The 16,161-nt window shown below is 40.6% G+C and overlaps 1 protein-coding gene across 1 annotated transcript in view; it reads right to left on the bottom strand.

Moving 5' to 3' along the window:
* The window catches only part of LOC141147583 (cytochrome P450 2J4-like), a 69,003-nt gene extending 58,461 nt beyond the window's left edge, over positions 1-10,542 (bottom strand). The window contains exons 1-3 of the mRNA XM_073634813.1: positions 10,240-10,542; positions 7,037-7,199; positions 5,542-5,691 (exon numbers count right to left, since the gene is read on the bottom strand). Coding sequence (XP_073490914.1) covers positions 5,542-5,691; positions 7,037-7,199; positions 10,240-10,410 — 484 coding nt within the window. The 5' untranslated portion in view covers positions 10,411-10,542. The remainder of the gene's footprint in view (positions 1-5,541; positions 5,692-7,036; positions 7,200-10,239) is intronic.
* Between the last annotated feature and the right edge of the window lie 5,619 nt (positions 10,543-16,161).

Genomic DNA, 16,161 nt, shown 5'->3' on the forward strand with positions numbered 1-16,161 from the left:
CCATAATGCAGTATACACTACTATAGCCTCAGCCATACCAAAAGCGCATGACCCAACGTGGTACTTACCGGACATAATGCTCAAACACCCACTACATTCATCTCTTCAGTCCACACAGGTTGATCTGCGCAGTCAGCTCTGCATAACAAAAAGTAAGTCAAAACTATTTGATCTATTGCCATGGCACCACTGAATATACTTTCCCTGAATGTTCAGGGAATAAATGTCCCTCAAAAAAGGACCAAAGCCTTCCGTACTTTCCATAACAAGAAGGCTCACATAGTATGCCTCCAAGAATCATTGAACAAGCTTTAAAGGAATACATATCAATTAATAATACAACAGACATCTCCCCAATAACACTGTGGGAAGCTCATAAGCCTGTCTTGCGTGGTACAATACAAAGACAAATGGCACTATTTAAACGGGAACGCAAAAATCTAGCAAAAAAACTAGAACTCAATTTTAATGCAGTCTACATATCATTTCAAGATAATCCATCTCAGAGTACAAAATCTCATCTGGAAAAATCTAGATTGGAATACGATCTATTTCTCACTGAGTCAGTTGATAAATCCCTCAAACGCTTCAAACACAATTTCTACATGAATACAAACAAACCAGGTACATATTTGGCTCGGGCATTAAATTCAACTAACAAATCTTTCAAACCAATACGTTTGAAATTATCAAAAAATGTTTACACTTGTAATCCAGTTAAAATAGTCCATAAATTTCACTCACATCTCGCAACTTTATACAAGACAAACAATGAATTTAATCCTACAGAAGCTGAATCCTTCTTCTCAAAAATAACCTTACCTGAGTTATCTCAGAATCAAAAAAGCAGTTTGGATGAGCCTATAACTATAGATGAAGTTGCTAACGCCATAAAAGACCTAAAACTTAACAAAAGACCAGGCCCAGACGGCTACTCGGCTTTATACTATAAAACATTCTCAGAAATACTCTCTCCCATTCTCACTGAAACTTTTAACAAACTTCTAGATGGACATTCTTTTCGGCAAGAAATACTAATGGCAATTGTTTGTATGATCTCAAAACCCCTTTCTGATGATACTTCCTGTGTGAATTATCGGCCTATCTCTCTGTTAAACCTCGATATTAAATTATTAGCAAAAATAATAGCAAAACGCCTCAATAGCATTATAGGAAAATTAATACATAGAGATCAAGTAGGCTTCATGCCAAATAGACAGGCAGGCGATAATAAACGCAGGGCAGTGTTATTGGCACATATTGCTAAAAAACGGAAAATCCCTTTATGTTTTCTATCTCTCGATATTAAGAGGGCATTTGACACAGTATCCTGGCAATATATGCAATATTCATTACAAAAATGTGGTTTTGGACCCCACTTTTTAACATGGATCAAAGCATTATATAATAAACCCAAAGCCTATATAAAATATGCTGGATACAAATCTGAAGCCTTTAATATCGAAAGAGGTACCCGACAGGGTTGCCCATTATCTCCCTTATTATTTGCCCTTATACTCGAACCCATGGCCCAATACATCAGAACAAACCAAACTATAACTGGCATTGAAGTAGGAGGTATTACACACAAATTATGTATATTTGCAGACGATATATTACTTTTTCTATCATCACCACAGGTCTCTGGTCCTAACTTAATACCAGCTCTTGATGGATTTGCAGCCCTATCCGGCCTTATGATTAATCCTAAGAAATGCCTAGTGCTTAATATTTCACTCACAAACATGGAATTGATCCCGGCTAGGGCTGCACTCCCATTCACATGGGCAGAAAAATCAATCCCATATCTTGGAATTCATTTAACAGCATCTCATTCTGACTTATTCTCAACCAATTATCCTCCTGTATTAAGACAGATTACAAATCTAATAAAACAATGGTCGCAACTTCCTTTATCCTGGATAGGGATGATTAATGCAATCAAAATGACTATTCTACCCAAATTGCTTTATCTATTCAGAGTCCTCCCTATTCCAATTCCTTCCTATTTTTTGAGAATAGTACAAAAAAGAGCAACTTCGTTTATATGGGGCTCTTCTAAACCACGTATACCTATACACACACTACATCTTCCCAAAAATAAAGGAGGCCTGGGATACCCTAATTTTACTAACTACTACAGAGCAGCACATTTGGCCAGTCTGTCCAAATACCATGCAAAACAGGAAATCCCATTATGGGTATTTATAGAGGCTTCAGAAAATGACCCTCTATTAATATCAAATTTATTATGGCTTGATCCTAAAGACCGCTTTAAAATTCATAATCCCATAACTAAACACTTCTTATCTCTCTGGGATAAACTAAAAACCAAATATCAGTTACAATCTCCACACAATCCTCTCCTTTCTTTTATCAGAAATCCGGCCTTTTATCCGGCATGGATCTACCCAAATTCTTTTAAAGCTTGGACAACATCAGGCATTCAGACACTAAATGACTTCATAGCATCTAAATCATTCCTTTCATTCCCATCGCTTAGAGAAAAATATGATCTACCAAACTCTGAGATATTTAGATATCTCCAAATCAAAAATTTCTATACACCATTCCTAAAGGGGGATACACCATTATCCCAATTATCCATTTTTGAATCAATCTGTACAAAAGATCCATTTGCTAAAGGTACAATTTCATCTCTTTATAATCAATTATATGGAGTAGTAAATCTTAATAGACCCTCTTACGTTCAGAGGTGGGAGGAGGACCTGGGACGAACTTTAGAAGACACGGACTGGTCTAATATATGGCTCACATCTAAGTCATCTTCACCCAACATCTTAGCACTGGAGACAAATTATAAAGTCCTAACTCGCTGGTACCTTGTACCCGCTAGAGTGGCAAAATATTCACCTAATACCTCAACTCTTTGTTTTCGAGGATGCCCAGAAATAGGCACATATTTACACATATGGTGGACGTGCCCAGTAATCCAAACCTTCTGGAAGGAAGTCTTCGTGATTGCATCTAAAATATTTAAAAAAATAATACAACCAGATCCATATTTAACTTTACTTAATCTAAAACCGGAATGGTTAACACTCTCTCAATTCAAACTTATGATCCAACTAATAACGGCTGCAAAACAAACAGTGGCCAAGGCATGGAAATCTCCTACATTGGTACTAGCAGAAACAATTCACAGAATGAATAATACAATGTCCCATGCTAAGATGGTAGCCATCGATCAAAATCAAATTCCAAAATTTGAAAAACTTTGGCATCCTTGGATAAAACAACAGTTCCTGTCAAACTTCAATGACTCTGTCCTGTTGCCATGGTAACAGATTAAATGACTTACAGAGACACCCATTCTAAGGCTTCAAAGAGAACTAAAAAGAATAATAAACTGACGAGCGGGACAACCTTGTGGACCATACCTCTACCTTTCAACCCTTTTTCTTCTTTCTCTTTCCTTTTCTCCACCTTACGATTAAAGCTCATTATCAGAATTTATTTGACCTATATACACTCTACTTGTAAACAATATGTATAGTAGGTATAAATCATTTAAATACCTACAAAAGTAACTAAGGAAATGATATATATCTTTAATTTAGGTTTACGTGAACCCAATGTTTAATATTTGAAATTTCATGATATTTACCTATATAAACCCTACTGTAAAACAATGAGCTTACTTTATAGATCCTTGTAAACTTACTTTATGTATCTTTATAACATTGTATACTCAATAAACTTCTTTTGACAAGGGAATACTGTAACCTTGGGAAATGTAATCGTAGTATACACATTGTAGAGAATCAGAGGGGTGAAAAGCCGGCTCAGACAGTTCAGTAGAATACAAATGGCTTTATTCAGCAAAACAAACAGAAGAAATGACAGGCTTGTCTTGTAACACAGGTGTGGAGATAAGAAAAGGTCAGTCTCTTTAGCCAACAGGCTGACATATAGACACATTTCACAGCTCTAGCCAGGGCTACAGTATCTGATACGGTTTTGCTTACCCCAGCAGGTGCACAATCCAGCAAAGGATCCTTTCACACAGCATGCTGCTGTGTCTCTCTCTCCAAACACACTACTCCTCTCTGACATTTTCAGTTCAGCTGGCAATAAGCAGATCTGAAGGGGAAGTGCCTGACCTCTTCAGTTAACCCCTTCTTAACCCTGTCCCAGGCTGACCATCTACAACACACACATGGACACCATGTACATTTACCAAATTTTAAGGTCTCTTATCTGGAACCTAGTTCTCGTCTAGTTCTACCTTCATAGTGACTTTGTGTCACTCTATCTCTGATAGATCTGCATCATCCATTTACAAATTCCTGGATAGTCTTTAATGTAGTTACTGATAATAGTATCACTGAACAATAAGTACCAGTCAGGGATGCCAACAGTCAGTAAATTTACAGACAGTTTGTAAAATTTGTGATTTTTTACAACTGTCTGTAAATATCAGGGGCTGATAATTTGTAATGCTATGTTGACTTTTTAAGTGTAAACCAGGTAAATTCCTTGTTATGGGAATTGTCAGTGTTTCCATGTTGTGTTTATACTATTTAAATAGAGGTCATCTTAGTTTTTAATAGGAGTTCTGTCATTTTTCAGGTTGTCAACAAAAAATGTGCTCTATCAGTACATGTTCCATGTTTTGTCAGTAAAAAATGCTGCGGGAGGTTGGCAGTACTGGTGCCAGTATATTTGTATTATTTCACATACCTGTATCAAAACCTGGTAACCGATTCAATTTTCTAATCAAGACAGATCAGTTTTACAGTTTCTTTTGTGTTAGTTTGTTGCTTGTTGAACAGGAGGTTTGTTACTTGTTCATGGAAATGCTTTTTTGAGGGAGTTTTTTTCTCGTATATTTAGGTTATCATCTGTCTATATGCGAAATGCAATAAGAGCAACATCTTCAGTCCATTACCCACCAAGCTAACCAAATATGCAAGAGTTATCCTATAGCAATAATGTTTGCTATATACAGTAGGAATATAATGGATTTGATACATCTATATGGCTAATGGATGTTGAATTGGGAAAACCTGATTGGGGTGCTATAGCGACTACACTTGGAAGTTTTTCCCTTTTTTACTAGGCTTTACTTTTTTAAGTGATAATAATAAAAAGCCAACTTTATATTTATTAGTTGTCTTTTTGTGGTACCTAAAAGGTCCTCTATTTCCTTTTCTTGAGTATATTCCTGTCAGTGTCTTGTGTGCAGTTTATTAGCCAATGGCCTTTTACCTTATTCTCAAAAGTACAAAAATACAATCACTGCACCAAAAAATGGTATTTGTTTGATTCTGCTTCAGCAAAATATCAGTGAAACCAGTAATTTCATAGCAAAATCAATTTGACTAAAAATCACTCTTTTTAGCTCTATTAACACCTTTACACTTGCTTACACAAACACACCTTTGTTGGTTTGTACACTGTTTTAATGGCTTTGCTGGATGGTGTTGGTGGGGATATAGACAGGAACAAAAGTGCACATTTGTCATTGCCAAAGTTACTTACAGATAAAGGAAGCTAGAAAAAAGCTAATACACTGACCTTTTAGGGCTCTAAAAGACTCTACCATGTACTGAGCTTCATCCTGTATCCGAGACTCTAGTCCACGTTTTCCAAGTCCCAAATTCCGCAGAGTCATCAGTCCAAAACGCCTCTGTTGTTTCCACACATGCCCATTGGACATCAAAATGCCTAATAAATGAGAACTAGAGTATAAATTTCCAGACTCTATGTAATTTCTGAGAAAGATTGTAGTGAAAATGTAAAGAAATATACAGATACAGAACCTAAGATGCGTAATCTAATGGTGTTTTGCATATATAAGGGTTGCAGAATATTTTATGGTTGCCCTGGTTAATGATTAGATGTTGCAATTACTTTAGCGGGAGACTATACTTCCATGGTAACCAATCTGCGACCCTTTGGCGCTTACTGGTGATGCTAGGGGCCACACTTGAGGTATATATCAATAAGTTGACCACCACTTAGTTGTGGGCTTAAAATCTATTTAAAAAAATATAAAAACTATATGTAAACATATAGTTGAAACTGCTGCAACCTTTACTAATACTAGCTACATTCAATTGCTTTTAAAGTCTTAATGGCTTTTATAGTGATACCTGTCCTTACATTTGCAACTTGATTAAATGATGTTCCAATCACTAAAAGTGAACCACTATTTGTACTTTGCCCTGAAAATTGATATTGGACCCTAAAGATGACTTATTTAGTATCAGTTGTTTCCTGATCCGAAATTAGATATTCTGTGTTCTTTCTATGCTGCCAATAACTATGGCATTCTGTGAATTCTGCTATTAATACGCTGTCACATACTAAGGACCACAATCTAGCCATTCTACCATATTCAAGTCCGAAAATCCTTTAAAGGGAATGCATTTTAGTTTTTTTACATATTTTTTCTCCTTACATGTTAGTGCCGGTTCACACAGGGGCGGCACGACTTGCAGGTCGCCTCAGCGAGGCGACCTGCAAACGACTTCTGAGGCGACTTGCAAAACGACTTCTGTATAGAAGTCTATGCAAGTCGCCCCAATGGTAATGACTTCCTTTTTTTTGTCAGATACATATCATATATTGCATATAAAAATTACAGTATATAGTCTTCTATCCAGAAATCAGGGGAGCTTTGAGGTTTTAATCGTTTCTCCTTAGTTGTAAAAATGCTTTTTTTTCACAGACCTCAGTAAATTTAAAATGAAATGTAAACACACAAGTGAATGAGTAAGACTAGTAACCTACTCCTTTATTGGACAACTCTGTAGGAGATTTTAGTCAGACAAGGCTAGTATCAGAGCTATCTCTGGAGCTAATCCACAGACAGTGCTTTTGAAATCTTTGATCCTGTAATAAATGTGAATTTGCAAAACAAATTCACATTTCAAGATGCATGCATTTTAAATGGATGTTTCATATGTTATGTGTTTTGCATTGTGTGTACAATTTTACATAATTTAACTTAGACAAAAGTGCTAAAGTGTGAATGGGCTCTGAGTCTAGTAGAAAAGGAAGACTGTACCTCCTCCACCTAGAAGATCCTTTAGATAGGTGGCTACAGGGCGCCCAGACAGCTCCTCAGAATGAGAGACAATACCATCTTTCACTGCTCTCCAGCCATTCAAGACCACAAGAGGAGAATCTCCAAGCCACACAGTATAGATCTTCCCATAGAGCCTAGAGAGCTATGGTTGAGGGGAAGGTTAATTATTGGTAATGATACATAAATATAATTCTACTTAATTTCCTATAGAACAAAAAGATGCAAACATACAATGAAAGTAAAAAGCTACAGTAGATACAGTTTGGAATTTAGGCATTTTGATTGTATTAATAGAATTTGGTTAGAGTGCCATACTGCTGTATGTTGAGAAGGCTTTTATTGCTAACTGAGTTACTGATGTATGAAAAGCATTCTAACATGGAAATTTCTTGATGACCTTAACTGCCAGTCATAATCCTTGTTTCACTTTTAGAGCTAGGCTGAATAAATTGCAGGTGAATGCAAGGGGAACAAGAAATGTTTCTTATAGCTTTAACTTCATACATCAACTGTGATTCTAGAGGGTTCAATAGAACCCTCTTACTGTATGCACTACCCAGCAAAGTTGCCTAGTGTAAGGAGACCCCAGATTCAGGCTTTATATGCAGATATGACACATCTTGCTTTAAAAAAGTAACTTAAAACAGTTTAAGAATAGTTTTCTTAAAAATACAGTATACATTGATCCAATGTAAAATGGTAACACTGGCCATAGATATTCAGATCTCTGTACTATCCACAGAATGTGCATAACCTGGCCCACATATCAAATTGTTTATCATCCTATTCTGTCACAGTGCCTTCAATGATTATTTTGTATTTGTGTGCAGCAAAAGGGTTATTGATTTTTAAAGAATGCTCGGTTTTGGAGATTTTCCAAGAAACTGTATATTAATATATATATGTAACAGTAGCTCCAATCTGGGGTTTCTATAAAACTGCAGGGTGTTGTGAAAGTGCCCAAAAACAGAAGAAAAATATACCTGTGCTCAGATCCCAATAGCTTGTACATGCATATAATCTACCAGGTGCTAAAGTGGTGTGACCACATGTTAGCACTATAAATACCAGATGAACCCTCTGTACACTGCTATCTACCCTTTTTAGCAAACTTTGCAATAAAAGTAGGGATATTTCATTCACATATATTGCAATACATTTTTAAGCTGGCCAACTGCGTCAAATTAATCCCTCTTACAGCCAGTCAAACTCTGTTTTGCCACTGCAAATGGTACTGTGAACACAATGCCAACACGGGACAAACAGACACAAAATGGGAGAGAGCTACAAGGTTTAAGTCTGATCACTGACTTGGCAATGCAACAGAAAAAAAATAGATTTGTGCTCAATAGCTTGTACATGCATATAATCTACCAGGTGCTAAAGGGGTGTGACCACATGTTAACACTAAAAATACTCAATGAACCCTGTGCACACTGCTATATACCCTTTCTGGCAAACTTTGCAATAAAAATAAGCATATTAAGTTCACACATATTGCAATACATATTTATGCTGGCCAACTGCATCAAAGTAATCCATCTTACGGCCAGTCAAACTCTCTTCTGCCACTACAAATGCCAACATGGGGCAAACAGACACAAAATGGGGGAGAGCTACCAGGTGTAGGTCTGACCACTGACCTGCAATACCACAGCTTAAACATGTATTGCAATATGTGTGAACTAAATATCCCTATTTCTATTGCAAAGTTTGCTAGAAAGGGTATATAGCAGTGTGCAGATGGTTCATCCAGTATTTTTAGTGCCCAAAAATAGGCACAGAAGGGAGTCCTTGATGTTTAAAAGCTCTAGCAGAGCATTGGACTTCATAGCACTTCTAGACTAGAACTTGGGGTTTGGAATAGTGGTAGCATTTGTCAGTCAGATGCAGGATGATTGCCTCTGTGTACAGCTTACTGTGGTAGTTTTAGAGAATCCTAATGCAATGAGAAGTCTTTCTCATGTCAGAGGTCATGAGGCTTGAAAGATGCTCCATAGCTGCTGAAGTAAGTGATCGAGTCAAAGACCACAGCTCATTCAGAGCAGAATGTTGACTCATTTGAATGTCAGATATTTGTACACTAGCTGAAGCTAAGAGAGGTGCAGCATGCAAAGGGGATGTTGGATTATATAGCGTCTATGAACTTTATGCCCATGTAATAGTCTTGCCAGAATCTGCCCTCTTGATGCGGTTGTTTGCTGCATCTTCAATAAACATGCCCTTATCTTACTTTATCTTTGAGGCTGCTGATCAGTCAGTATGTGTGTGGGAGGCTGCATCCATCTGAAACCCATATAGCAAATCCGTGCCTGATATTGCAAACCAGAGGCTCTCAATGTCTTTTTCAGTGACACCTGGAAGAGCCACTGTTATAGGTTGTATTGACAACTCTCTAGGCTGCCAATCATAAAAGCCTTGCCTGCGCTTCTGTAACTGTGACCCAACCTCCTCCCTGACATCATTGATGTTCAGATGGAGACCTCCTAGTATCAATTTAGGCCCACTGGTGGCTGCAAACATCAATGTAGGATGTGAAGAAGCCTTTCCACCTACCTTCTTTTTCCTCCTTGCATTTAAAATCCCTGCATTTCTAATGGTGCTGGGTTTGGGATTGATTTGAGGTCTGAAGATTCATGAGCTGGAGCCGATCTGAGACCTGAAGGTACAGGCAATGAAACTGATCTGTGGTCTGAAGGGGAAGGAATTGAAGCTGATCAGAGGGCTGAAGGCGCTATTGTTCAGTAGCACATTGTTCTTCACTTGTACATTGCCACTTAATGCAGAAAAGTTTGCTGATCAGTGTTATAAGCTATAATTGGATGCAAATGCTTATGAGATAATTTCAGCCCCTACACAGTACTGGTAGAAGGACTTCAACTGGTCAATAGATATCAGTCTAGCAGCATGAGACATTAAGCACACAGGCATTGCTTGGTCATCAGCTTTAGTAAGAATTTCCAAAACACCTGAAAAATAAAACTTGCTAAAGCCTTTAAGCACCCCTGTATTTAAAGCCATACTGTCACTTGTATCTACATTTCTACGTATTTTAGAAGTGTTGAAAAAAGAAGAAAAAAACATACACATAAAACCACCATTGTGATATTAAACAAGTATCAAGAAACCCAAATTCTACGTGTAAGTATTGGTACTTGAAGTTTCAGGAATTATATACCTACTTGTGTTAGCCTCTCTGGATGAAACTGGAATTTCAGTGTCCACAAGTTTCCAATCAAAGGCAATGGAACTGGCCCAGGGGGGAGACTTCTCGAAGTCCATAGGACTTTCAAATAACTGATTATCAACAGAGTCCCCAAGAATAGGAAAAATAACTCAGAGATACTCCACATAGCAAGGTAAATGTGAGTTGTACAAGTCAATATGAAAATAAAGAATTGTTCGTGATGTAAATAATCAGCTTGTCTTTTAAAGCACTGATCGCTACAGGTGACAGTCCAGATATCTTTTGTACTGTGCTGTTAATATTTAACTACTATTGACCAGTGTCACATGACTATGTAAGTTAAAGGCAAACTATATATGCTTTTTAAATGGGTATTTTTTAAAATATTTGTATTGTCTATGTTTTAAATTGTTGCCTACAATATGTTTACAATCTGTCTTCTACAAATAAATGTTTATATGCCACTGAATTTTCAAAGAACAATGGGATATCTAAAAAGATGGCACAGCAGAAGCTTGCTGTCAGAAACCATGAACCAGACCGAGACAAAAGCACAGTAAAATCACACTTGTTTATTAATAAAAATAAAAAGGTATATAGAGTAAGCATAGTCAAAGCATAGCCAGAGTCCAGTAACCGGATCGGGTAGTCAGCCAAGCCAGAGTCCAGTAACCGGATCGGGTAATCAGCCAAGCCAGAGTTCAGTAACCAGATTGGGTAATCAGCCAGGCCAGAAGTCAGGGATCCAAGTAGAGGAACAGCAAGCAGGATAAGGAGCCAGAAGGGATGTCAGCAAAGCCAGTCTTAAACAGGAACACAGGAGATGATTTCTTGTGACGTGACCAATGCGAAGGCAGAGATGAAGTGAGCTGGACAGCTTTAAGTAGGAAGGTCAGACGAGTAGGATCAGGAACAGCTGGTAACTGTGGAGAGAGATGAGAGCTGGCAATTAGCTGACAGCTGAGCGGCCAGCTCAGAGAAGGAAGGGCTGAGCCAATCCTGACAATACCCCCTCCTCAACGATCCCTCCCCCTCGGAGGACCATACCCCTTCCAATGCACCAGGTACTTATGCACCCACGGAACCTATGGGAGTCAACAATGGATTGTACCTCATACTCCTCATGGTTCTCAACCTGTATAGGGTGAGGACGTGGCACTGAGGTTGTAAATCGGTTGCAGACCAACCGTTTCAATAAGGAGACATGAAACACATTTGAGATGCACATACTAGGAGGAAGGTCCAATGCATAGGCCACTGGGTTAATCCTGCAAAGGATACAGAAAGGCCCAATAAACCAAGGTGCAAACTTCAGTAAGGGAACATGAAGTCAGAGGATGCGAGATGACAGCCAGACCCTGTCCCCAACCTGGTAGGAAGGCGCAGGCAGGCGTCTGCGGTCAGCATGGAGTCTGTACCTATCATTAGCATGACGCAAAGCCTCCTAGACTTGTGCCCAAGTGGAACGAAGACCACAGAGATGCTCCTCCAATGCAGGAATACTCTGCGGAACAAACAAGTCAGGCAACATGGAAGGTTGGAAACCATAATTCGCCATGAACGGAGACAATCGGGAGGCAGAATTCAAGGCACTGTTGTAAGCAAACTCTGCCCATGGTAATAGGTCTGACCAGTTGTTATGATGGTCATAAATATAGCAACGTAGGAATTGCTCCAAGGCTCACCAGAACCGGGAGACAAACTGACTGCCCCTGTTCAAGACAATCACCTTGGGTAGCCCATGTAAGCTAAAGATCTCACGAGCAAAAATGGAAGCCAGTTCCTTAGAAGTAGGCAACTTCTTAAGTGGAATACAATGACACATCTTTGAGAACCAGTCAACCACCATAAGGATAACAGTGTTGCCTTGGAAGTTGGGCAACTCCACAATGAAATCCATAGACAGGTGGGTCCAGGGCTTCTCTCCATTGGGTATGGGTTGTAGGAGGCCCACTGGAAGGTGTCGTGGAGTCTTACTCTGAGCACACACGGAACAGGCAGCTACAAAGGCAGTTACATCAGCACGTAGACTAGGCCATCAGAATTGTTGGGAAATGGCCCAAATAAGTTGATTCTTCCCAGGGTGGCCAGCTGCCTTAGGAGAATGGTAAGTCTAGAGCACGGCAGTATGGAGACACTCTGGAACAAAGCAACAGTCACAAGGTTTCTCAGGAGGAGCATCGACCTGAGCAGCAAGAATTTTGTCACCCAAAGGAGAAGTAAGACTGGTAGCCAGAATACCATCAGGAGGAATCACAGGAACCGGAACCGACTCCAACTTGGAAGTGGAGGAAAATTGTCATGACAAGGCATCAGCCCTTACATTCTTAGTACATTCTTAGTACCAGAATGAGACAGAATGAGACAATGTAATTGAAACTTGACAAGAAAAGAGCCCATAATGCCCTCCTGGGAGAGAGGGGTTTAGCTTCAGACAAGAATGTGAGATTCTTATGGTCAGTAAGAATGAGAACCGACACAGTGGTACCTTCGAGGAGATGTCTCCATTCTTTCAGGGCTAAAATGATCGCCAACAGCTCTCTGTCACCAATCTTGTAATTGCACTCCGCAGGTGACAATTTCTTGGAAAAGTAGCCACAAGGATGCATAGCACTCCCAGAGGTGGGACATTGAGACAGAAGGGTGCCAACACCAGTCTCAGAAGCATCAACCTCAAGGATAAAAGGTAACGTAGGATCAGGATGTGCCAACACAGGAGCAGAAACAAAGGCAGCCTTGAGACTCTCAAAGACCTTAATGGACTCCAGACACCAACTCTGTGGATTACCGTCCTTTCTGGTCATATCAGTCAGGGGCTTGACTAGAGATGAGAAGTTACGAATAATAGTTGGCAAAACCCAGGAAACGCTGCAGAGGACGTAAACCCACGGGTCGAGGCCACTGTAGGACTGCCGAAAGTTTCTCTGGGTCCATCGAAAAACCAGCAGTGGAAATGGTATAGCCCAGGAATTTAACCTGTTCACGATGGAACTCGTACTTCTCCAGTTTACAGTAGAGATTGTTCTCTCTTAGTTTCTGAAGCACACAACAGACATCTGTGTGGTGGCTCTCCAGGGACTTGGAAAATATGAGAAAATCATCGAGATAAAGCACCACACATAACTGCAACAAATCTAAGAGGACATTGTTAATAAATTCCTGGAAAACTGCTAGGGCATTACAAAGGCCAAAAGGCATTACAAGGTACTCATAATGGCCTGTTCTGGTATTAAACGCAGTTTTCCACTCGTCGCCTTCCTTAATCCTCACGAGATTGTAAGCCCCTCTCAAATCAAGCTTCATGAAAACCATTGCTCCCTTGAGGCGGTCAAATAACTCAGTAATCAATGGAATCAGGTAGGCATTCCTAATCGTGAAACAATTGAGACCCCTATAATCCATACAAGGTCTCAGTTCACCGCTCTTCTTCTTTAGAAAGAAGAAACCGGCACCAGCAGGAGACGAGGATTTGCGGATGAAACCTCGAGAAAGTGCGCCTGCAACATACTCCTCCATGGCTTTATCCTCCCGGCCACAAGGGGGAGTGGCACCAGGCTGAAGGTCAATTGCGCAATCATACGGCCGGTGTGGATGCAAATTACCGGCTTGACCTTTGTTAAAGACATCGCTAAAATCACGGTACTCCTCTGGCAGGGAGGAGAGTGAAGAGGTACACAGGACCTTGGCTACCTTGGTGACCAGGACAGAACCTCAGCATGGAGCCAATCAAAAGAGGGGTTGTGCCTCTGTAACCAAGGATAACCAATAACCAGAGGAAACTTAGGTGAGGAAATAACTTGGAATTGGATTATCTCATGGTGAAGCGTCCCTACGGCCATGGACAACGGAACCGTCTCATAAGTCACATGGGCAGGCTGTAGAGCTCTCCCGTCAAGAGCCTGAGTGGCAAGTGGAGTGTCACGCAGCTGCAGTGGAATCGAGTGCTTTGATACAAAGGCAGCATCAATGAACAGGCCTGCAGCCCCAGAGTCGATTAGAGCCTGTATCACGATAGACGACACCTGCCCAAGAAAGGGTGACCAAAACCAGGGGCTTATCTTTCTGGATAACTGGGGACGACACAACGCCACCTAAGGTCTGTCCATGACAGGACCTCAAGGTTTGGGTGTTCCCAGGACGGGTAGGACAAGACTTCAAAAAGTGACCTGCCTGGCCACAATAAAGGCACAATCTCTCCCTCCTTCTAAAGGCTCTCTCATCCGCAGAGAGACGCGTGAAGCCCAAGTGCATGAGTTCATCTTCACTGACCGACTCGGTACCAGGAGTCATGGGAGGTGAGGGAGGCATGGGTGGAACTGCAAAGCTTGGAGGCAAACGTACAGGAGGCTTCCGCAAGTGATCCTTAAAAGAAAGTCTTTCTCTGAGCCTGGAGTCAATGAGGATGGCAAACGAGATCAAGCTCTCCAGCTCAGTGGGTATATCTCGGGCTGCTATCTCATCCTTGATGTAATCCAAGAGACCATGAGAAAAAGCAGCCATGAGGGCCTCATTGTTCCAACCAACCTCTGCTGCCAGAGTACAGAACTCAATGGCGTAGTCGGCCACAGTTCTCGTACCCTGTTTGATAGACACAAGGCACTTGGCAGCAGAAGCAGAGCATGCAGGAACGTCAAATACCCTTTTAAAGGAGGCCACAAACTCAGGGTAACTCAAGACAACAGGTTTTTGCGTCTCCCATAGAGGGTTAGCCCAGGCCAAGGCTCTCTCAGAAAGCAAAGATGTCACGAACCCTACTTTGCTTCTGTCCATGGGAAACGCCTGGGGCAGCGTCTCAAAGTATATCTCAGCTTGGTTGAGAAACCCTCTGCATTGAACTGGATCGCCCCCAAATCGCTGGGGAAGCAGGGCGGAACCAGACATTCCTCTTATAGAGGTAATACTGAAGGCGGGTGCCTGCACAGAAACTGGCACAGCAGCAGGGACGGCCTGCAACTCAGGTTGTACCGGAGCAGCCACAGTGGGAGATTCCAGGTGAGCAGTGCGATTCAGGAGCGTTTGTAACGCCATGGCAAACTGATCCATGCGGTGATCTTGCTCATCCAATCTGGAAAAAATATTACCAACAAATGGATTGACTGTAACTTCTAAATTCATGGCCTTCACCTACTGTCAGAAACCATGAACCAGATTGAGACAGAAGTACAGTAAAATCACACTTGTTTATTAATAAAAATAAAAAGGTAAATAGAGTAAACGTAGTCAAAGCATAGCCAGAGTACAGTATCCGGATCGGGTAATCAGCCAAGCCAGAGTTCAGTAACCAGATCGGGTAATTAGCCAGGGCAGAAGTCAGGGATCCAAGTAGAGGAACAGCAAGCAGGTTAAGGAGCCAGAAGGGATGTCAGTAAAGCCAGTCTTAAACAGGAACACAGGAGATGGTTTCTTGTGATGTGACCAAGGCGAAGGCAGAGATGAAGTGAGCTGGACAGCTTTAAGTAGGCAGGTCAGACGAGCAGGATCAGGAACAGCTGGATAACTGTGGAGAGAGATGAGAGCTGGCAACTAGCCGACAGCTGAGCGGCCAGCTCAGAGAAGGAAGGGCTGAGCCAACCCTGACATTTGCTACCTGTGGGCTCACTTTGTCAAATTCAAATCAAGGACAAAGTCCTACAATAAAAGATATGTCATTGTTATGTGTGTGTGTGTAAAATAAACCTAACCTTTACCTTATTACACCTTAAAAGTTAAATTTTATTTTATTTTTTTTTAGTCCTGCCCATACAAAATAAAACGTATGCACATAAGCACTATACATTTACTTTACTAATGCTTGCTGAATTGTCCTCAGGTTGTCAGGCCCATTTTCTGATATTGAACATTGTCAATGCAATTCACGGTTTTAGAACAATTAGAGAAAAGACCAGGACAGACATCAGAATTTTTGGGGCCCCTTTAC

The sequence above is a fragment of the Aquarana catesbeiana genome, linkage group LG01 (assembly GCF_042186555.1).
Source record: "Aquarana catesbeiana isolate 2022-GZ linkage group LG01, ASM4218655v1, whole genome shotgun sequence".
Taxonomy (NCBI): domain Eukaryota; kingdom Metazoa; phylum Chordata; class Amphibia; order Anura; family Ranidae; genus Aquarana; species Aquarana catesbeiana.